Raw genomic sequence first — 8,203 nt, 5'->3', positions numbered from 1 at the left:
GAGTTGGACACGATGGTTCATGCCTGTAATCCTAGCACTTTGGGAGGCTGAGGTGGATGGATCACCTGAGGTCTGGAGTTTGAGACCAGCCTGGCCAACATGGTGAGACCCTGCCTCCACTGAAAACACAAAAAAATTAGCCAGGCTTGGTGGTGCACATCTATAATCCCAGCTACTTGGGAGGCTGAGACAGGAGAACTGCTTGAACCGAGGAGGTAGAAGCTGCAGAGAGCTGAGGCCACACCGCTGCACCCTAGTTTGGGAAACAGAGCAAGACTATCTAAAAAACAAATTTTTAAGGTATCAAAAAAGAAAAGGAAACTGAACAAAGATGACCAACAGGTCCTTCCTAGCCATCATGTTTAAATTGCTGCACCAGCTCCCCAGCATTCCCTGACTTCTGTCCCTGCTTTTTCTCAGTAACTTCTAACATACTATAGACCTTAATTACTTATTTTGTTCTTCCCTGCTAAAATGTAAGCTCTGTGAAGACAGATTTTGTGTGTGTGTATGAGGAATTGATTGTAAACGCAAAGAATTTGGAAAGTCTCTTTCCTCAGAGCATTTTAAAGCTGTAGTTGAGAGAAAATGTCTGATTAGGGGAATGAATAGCTAGATTGCATTCAGTGAAATACCATGCAATGGAATATTATTTGGCCTTATTTTGCTCTAATACGAAGAAATAGCAGTGATACGTTGTTAAAATGAAAAAAGCAAGTTGCAGCAAGTTGCAGAATGATATGTGCCCCATTTTTTGTAAAAAGAGAAAAGAAGTTTTAAAAAACCAGTAGTTTAAAAACTTACACTGTGACTTGTTTAGATCCAGAACCTGCTACCTGAGTTAGATGTCATGTCCGTTTTCTCTGTTCGTATGGTGTCCTGGAATCATGAGGCATTATAACACCAAGTAATGCATATACTGTGTAACTATTAATACTTGGCCATAACTTGGTATCAGTTTTTTTTTCCACAGGTTCCCACAGGAAGAGAGTATGGCAGTAGATTTTACTTATAATTCCATACTGATCGGGGGCAAAAAGGACCATGTTGTGTTACTTTGCTAGGCTGCCATAACAAAGGCTACCAGAGACTGAGTGGCTTAGACATAAGAAATGTATTATTTCCTAGTTCTGGAGGTTAGCCGTCCAGTAGTCCAAGATCAGTTTTTTGGCATGGTTGACTTCCCTCCCTCCTTCCCTCCTTCCTTCCTTCCTCTTTGCTTTGCCTGCCTTCCTTCCTTCTTGATTTCCTCCCTTCCTTCATCCTTCCTCTCTGCTTTGTTTTGCCTACCTGCCTGCCTTCTTCCTTTCCTTTCCTTTTCTTTCCCTTTTTTTTTGAAACAGGGTGTTACTCTATGCCCAAGCTGGAGTACAGTGGCTTGATCTTGCTTTACTGCAGCCTTGACCTGCTGGGCTCAAGCGATCCTCCCACTCCAGCCTCCCAAGTAGCTGGGACTACAGATACCACCACACCCGGCTAATTTTTTTGTATTTTTTTGGTAGAGATGGAATTTTACCATGTTGCCCAGGCTGGTCTCAAACTCCTGGGCTCAGGCGATCTGCCCACCTCAACCTCCCACAGTGGTGGTATTACAGGTATGAAGCCACCGTGCCTAACCAAGGTTGATTTCTTCTGAGGGCTCTCTCCTTGGCTGTCTTCTCTCTGTGTCTTCACATGGTCTTCCCTGTGTTACATGTCTCTGTCTTGATTTCCTCATCCTATAAGGACACCAGTCATATTGGATTAAGGCCCACCCTAATGACCTTGTTTTAACTTAATATAGTCACATTCTGAAGTATAGGGAGTTAGGAACTCAGTATCTGAATTTTAGGGGAACACATTTCAGCCTGTAACATGTGTCTTATGCTAGAAGCTCTTTTCCTTCAGAGAGAGGGAGTGGTGCTGGGACCACTGACACCAGCCTTTTGACTTTGGTCCGTCCCACGCCCCTTCCAGGTAAGCCTGCCCACAGCAGAGATTGATTGCAGCCTGGCAGAGTACATTGACATAGTCTGTGGTGAGTTCCTCCTTCCTTTCCTCATCCCCATATCTGGAAAGAGATGCTCTAGGCTTTTGGACAGGATCGTTTACTCTGGGAAGATAGCATCTTGAGTTTCAGCCTTCGTTTTAAGCCCATTGTGCTCTTTGGCAGCACTCAAAGGTGGTGTTTGGGCTTATGTGACTACCTGCTGGGTATTTAAGTCCCAAAGTCACAGTAACATCCCATCTGGCAGGGGCTTGTCTAGCTTCAACAGAAGTGCCCCCTAATTCCCAGAGTTTGTTTGGTTCTGTTCCTGGAAGTTCTTCTTCATTTCAGCCATTCTAGACATCCCTGTCTACAAGAGTCGGATCCAGTCCCTCCATCTGCTTTTTTCCCTGTACTCGGAATTCAAGAACTCACAGGTAAGCCAAGCCTCAGGGGTTGACTTAAGCTGTAGAGAGTATCCCTACAGTTCCTACTGCTCTGAGCCTGCTGTGATTGTATCCTCTAGGGATGTAGGATGTGTCTGCCCAGTTACCTTTGACATTTCCCATAATTAGGAGAACAAAGGAGGCAGGGATGGAGTTTTAAAAGGGAAAGTGGAGGGAAAAGAAGGGTGGGGGTAAGTAGGAGATGTGGGCCTTAGGTGAAATTAGGTGAGGATCTACAGAAGACACTTGTTCTTTCAGGAGAACCAAGTGGCCTCATGAATGGAAGCAGGAAGGAAATAAAAGGGGGTTCATTAAAGAAATTAATTCTTGCTAAAATATAGCAACTAGCATATCCCTAATACTCAGTGTTCCCTCTCCTCTTTCCTTGCAGCATTTTAAAGCTCTCGCTGAAGGCAAGAAAGCATTCACTCCTTCATCCAACTCCACCTCCCAAGCTGGAGACATGGAGACATTAACCTTCAGCTGAGACACCTCCCAAGCTGCTGTTTCAAGGCTGAGCTGGCCCCTCTGCCCCAGCTGAGATGGACAGATCGTTGTCAGCCACCTGATGTCCTTGCCTATGCCACAGCTTGGCTCAATGGCAGTACATGTCCTGCTGTCCTCTCTGCCAGGGGGCACTGCACACATTTGTTTAGTGAACCTGCCTGCCTCAAATTGCTGTCCCCAGGGAGTTAATGCATCTACACTGCTGTGGGGATTTGAGTTAGAAGAATTGGAATTTCTGAGATTCCATGGAGGGATTGGGAGGAAAGCTTAAAAGATACCCTTTTTGGGAGAGGGATGAAATTGGTTTCTTTTTTTCATTCTTAAAAGTTAGTGGGTAAAGATTTTATAAATCAAATGCTCTCTTGTCAGATTACTCTCTTTAATATGAAGGAGAAGAGGCTGACTGAGCATAAGGCAGAGACAAGGAACTTTAGTAATGGGCATTAAATGAAGAGTAGTTTAAGGAAACAAGTTTTGTGAAATAAAATGAAACTCCAATCCTCCAAGATCGGCAGTCAAGGCGAACAATTTTTCTCCTGGAATTTAATTTTTCTAAGGGTCTCTCTCCAGTTAATGCTGCCTTCCTCACAGGCTGTCTGGCTCCAGACTGGTCTGGTTGTGGTCTCAGGGAACGTAGCTATTGCAGAAATCTGGGTGAGAGGTGACTGGGGTGGCAATAGTAGAGATGAATAGATTCAGGAAATATTTTGGAGTTATGTCAGCCAAGCTCCAGTCAGAAAGTCTGAAACCATGCTAGTTATTTCTAACAAAGGGCTGATGTTTAGCTGGACATGGTGGTTCACACCTGTAATCTCAGCACTTTGGGAGGCTGAAGTGGGTGGATCATGAGGTCAGGAGTTCGAGACCAGCCTGGCCAATATGGTGAAACTCAGTCTCTATTAATAATACAAAGATTAGCTGGGTGTGGTGGCGTGCGTTTGTAGTCCCAGCTACTTGTAAGACTGAGGCAGAAGAGGCCAGGCGTAGTGGCTCATGCCTGTAATCCTAGCACTTTGAGAGGCCAAGGTGGGTGGATCACCTGAGGTCAGGAGTTCAAAACCAGCCTGGTCATCATGGTGAAACCCCATCTTTAAAAAAAAAAAAAAGACTGAGGCAGAAGAGTCGTTTGAACTCAGGAGGCGAAGGTTGCAGTGAGCTATCACACCACTGCACTCCAGCATGGGCAACAGAGCAAGACACCGTCTCAAAAAAAAAAAAAAAGAGGGTGTTTAATATGGGGAATTGGCCAGGTGCAGTGGCTCAGGCCTGTAATCCCAGCACATTGGGAGGCTGAGATGGGTGGACTACTTGAGGTCAGAAGTTTGAGACCAGCCTGGCCAACATGGTGAAACCCCATCTCTACTAAAAATACAAAATTAGCTGGGTGTGGTGGCGTGCATCTGTAATTCCAGCTATTCAGGAGGCTGAGACAAGAGAATCACTTGAACCAGGGAGGTGGAGGTTGCAGTGAGCTGAGATTGTACCACTGCACTAAAGCCTGGGCAACAGAGCAAAACTTTTGTCTCAAAAGAAATAATAATATGGGAAATCGGTTACAAAAATGGAGAGGCTCAAGGAGCAAAAGGTAGAATGGAGGGTACTGAGGAACATAAGTTAAAGGGGTGAGAGCCATTGCCAGCACTGGTAGCAGAGGTGCACAGCTGTGGCCAGGTCTTTAGTGGCTGAGGAGGGGCCTGCTGCACTCAGGCACTGCTGAAGACCACAGGTATGTACTTCCACTACCAGTGATTACAGCAGTGGCTGCTGCCTCCTTCTCCCACCTTCTCTTCCCCTACTGGTGCCTACCACTGGTAGAGATTTAGTAGTTGGCCAGGGAATCTGGCAGTAGAAAGCAGAGTGTAGGAGGGAGAAATGGGGCTGAGAGACAACAAAGAAATATCCAGTAGAAGTAGAACCAAGAGAAATTGTTGACAGAGTCAATGCAATGTGGGGGATGGAAGGAAAGAAATCAAGATGGCTCCCAGCTTTTGGCTTGAGCAGCTGAATGGATAATGGAGCCAAATGCTGATAAGGGACAAAAATTGTTTGGAGGGAAGATGACATTAAAATGCTATACCAGGCCGGTTGCTGAAACAAGGCAGTGTCGCCTTCAGCCTTCTTCAGCCTCAGCTGGGAATGTGGGCATCAGGAAACCAGAATTTATCAGTGTTCTGAGCATCCAAAAATGACCATGGAAACAAGTAGCAATTTGGGGTTCAAATAAATTTTAGCAACTGGGTGAATTCATAAATACAGAATCTGCAGATACTGAGAATCAGCTGGACTCCTAAGTTCCTGGTCAGTGCCTGGGCCTTTCAGCTTCTCTGTCTCCAGCACATCCACCATCACTCTTCAGAGATCATCTTCAGATAGCTTTCACCAGGCTTCTCTCTCCAAGTTGCAAGTTACTGCTTTTTGGCTACTTGCTCTGTAACCCTAGGAAAAGTCACTTCACTTCTATGCTTAGTTAACCCAGCCATGAAACAGTTATAAAAACATGAACTTACTCTGTCCTGTGGATAAACATGTGAAAACATTAAGTGCGATGGGCACAGTGGTTCCCACCTGTAATCCCAGCACTTTGGGAGGCTGAGGTAGGAGGATCACTTAAGCCCAGGAGTTAAGAGACCAACCCGGGGAACAAAGCAAGACCATGTCTCTACAAAAAATAAAATAGCTGGGTATGGTTGTGCATTCCTGTGGTCCCAGCTACTTTGGATGTTGAAGCAGGAGAATCATGTAAGCCGAGGAGGTCAAGGTTACAGTGAGCTACGATTGCACCACTGCACTGAAGCCTAGGTGGCACAGTGAGACCCTGTCTACAAAATATAAAAAAAAATAGGTGCCAGTGCCATAAAATGTAAAATATGTTACCAAGTATAAATTTTCACGTCGGCCTTTTAGACTTTCCATATGGCTACTCTCTCCCTACCCTAAGATCCTCACTTTTCCACAACTGTCCGATATGAGCTGCAAAACCAATCTGCTTGTCATGCGCTACACATGACTCATGAGTTCTCTCTTTCAACTTTTAGGTAGGCGATTTTCCTTGCTGGAAGTGTCCCTCGCCTTCTCTTCTGATCCTAGGCTCTTGGCACTTCCAAGTAAACAAAATCAAACTTGAGCATATCTTCACTCCCTTCTTTAATCCTACTAAAATGTCAGTAGAGGAAACTAAGGAGACGTAAACCAGCAAGGACAGATAATAGGAAAGAAGATAATGAGAGACCAGAGAGCAACCATTTTGGAAGATGAAGTGGTAACTGACTTAGCAGGAGAAAGGGGGAAAAAAACCCTGCAAAGTTTTTCTAACTGCCTGTGGAGGACAGGGTCTAAGAGTCAGGAAGAAGTAAGCCACTTGACACTGTAGAACCTTGGAAAGGATCAGGAACAGAAAGTGCCAGATAATTCCAATATCAAGTGTGCAGGGTGGGGCTGAAAACAGGAGGTTGGTTGAAGGTTGATACAGGAAGCAGATCCCCAGAACCTTCCCTCACTGTGCACCCACCTTAACAGAAAATGGGCACCTTTGAACTACGGAGGCTCGGACATGAGTCCTCAAGCAACTCTTGAGGACAGAATTAAGGGGTCATGTTTAAATAAAAGGATTAAATAAAGGAATGAGTTTGCATCCAGCTCTCTTTCAGACTTATACTTCCAAAGGAGAATTCTGAAAGAGTCTATGTCCAGGAAATTGATCATGCAAAGAGGAAAGACCTACAGATACTGACAATTAGGATTTTTTTAAGCAAATGTCCAGACCCTACCTACATGTCATCTTCCATATTTTATGTCTTACTCTTGTTTGTGCACAGAAAATCATAAGCTACCATACAGAAGATAAGAAGGAAGTAGAGGACCCTTTTTTTTTGAGACAGAGTCTTGCTTTGTCACCCAGGCTGGAGTGCAGTGGTGAGATCTTGCTGACTACAGTCTCCCTCCTCCTGGGCTCAGGTGATCTCCCACTTCAGCCTCCTGAGTAGCTCGGATTACAAGCATGTGCCACCATGCCCTTTTTGTTTGTTTGTTTGTTTGTTTTTTGTGTTTTAGTAGAGCTGGGGTTTCGCTATGTTGGCCAGGCTAGTCTTGAACTCCTAGCTTCAAGTGATCTGCCTGCCTTGGCTTCCCAAAGTGCTAAGAACAAGTGTGAGCTACCATGCCCATCGGGAAATAAAAGACTTAATAAACCAATTAGAGCTAACAGAAATACGAAACACTCTGCTTAACAACAACAGCATACAGATACTTCTTAAGTGCACATGGGATATTATTTAGGATAGACCATATGTTGGGTTACAAGTCCCAACAGATTTAAGAGATAGACATATAAAGTAGCTTCTCTGACTATACCAGGATGAAGTTAGAAATCAACAGCAGAAGGAAAACAGGAAAAATCACAAATTTGTGGAAAGCAATACACTTTTTTCTTTTTTTTTTTTGAGACGAAGTCTCACTCTGTCACCCAGGCTAACGTGCAGTGCAGCCTCTGCTTCTAGGTTCAAGCAGTTCTGCCTCAGCCTCCCAAGTAGCTGGGATTACAGATGTGCACCACCATGCCCGGCTAATTTTTGTATTTTTAGTTTAGACAGAGTTTCATCATGTTGGTCAGGTTGGTCTTAAACTCCTGACCTCATCATGATCCACCTGCTTCGGCCTCCCAAAGTGCTGGGATTACAGATGGGAGCCACCATGCCTGGCTAGCAATACACTCAACCAATAGGTCAAAGAAGAAGTCACAGGAGAAATTTAAAAATTAAAAACAAATAAGCCGGGCATGGTGGCTCATTCCTGCAGTTCCAGCACTTTGGGAGGCCAAGGTGGGCAGATCACTTGAGGTCAGGAGTTCCACACCAGGCTGGCCAACATGGCAAAACCCCGACTCTACTAAAAATACAAAAATTAGCCAGATGTAGTGGTGCATGCCTGTAATCCCAGCTACTCAGGAGGCTGAGGCAGGAGAATTGCTTGGACCTGGGAGGTGGAGGTTGCAGTGAGCTGAGATCATGCCACTGTACTCCAGAGACAGAGTAAGACTCCATCTCAAAAAGAAAAAAGAAAATTTGAAACAAATAAAAACGAAAGCACAATATACCAAAACTGATGAGATACAGCTAAAGCAGTGCTAAGAGGGAAATTTATGTGTAAATGTTTATGTTAAGAAAGAGCTCAGGCCGGGCGCGGTGGCTCAAGCCTGTAATCCCAGCACTTTGGGAGGCCGAGGCGGGTGGATCACGAGGTCAAGAGATCGAGACCATCCTGGTCAACACGGTGAAACCCCATCTCT

The 8,203-nt window shown here is 44.9% G+C and overlaps 1 protein-coding gene across 1 annotated transcript in view; it reads left to right on the top strand.

Moving 5' to 3' along the window:
* Nucleotides 1-3,448, top strand: part of IFT46 (intraflagellar transport 46) — a 26,979-nt gene extending 23,531 nt beyond the window's left edge. Inside the window, 3 exon segments of the mRNA XM_017523441.1 lie at nt 1,957-2,017; nt 2,318-2,403; nt 2,804-3,448. Of these exon segments, the coding sequence (XP_017378930.1) occupies nt 1,957-2,017; nt 2,318-2,403; nt 2,804-2,899 (243 nt within the window). The 3' untranslated portion in view covers nt 2,900-3,448.
* The last annotated feature ends 4,755 nt before the right edge of the window (nt 3,449-8,203 follow it).

Source organism: Cebus imitator, unplaced genomic scaffold, assembly GCF_001604975.1.
Source record: "Cebus imitator isolate Cc_AM_T3 unplaced genomic scaffold, Cebus_imitator-1.0 Scaffold28, whole genome shotgun sequence".
NCBI classification, from domain to species: domain Eukaryota; kingdom Metazoa; phylum Chordata; class Mammalia; order Primates; family Cebidae; genus Cebus; species Cebus imitator.
This window is presented reverse-complemented; position numbering and strand designations above follow the sequence as displayed.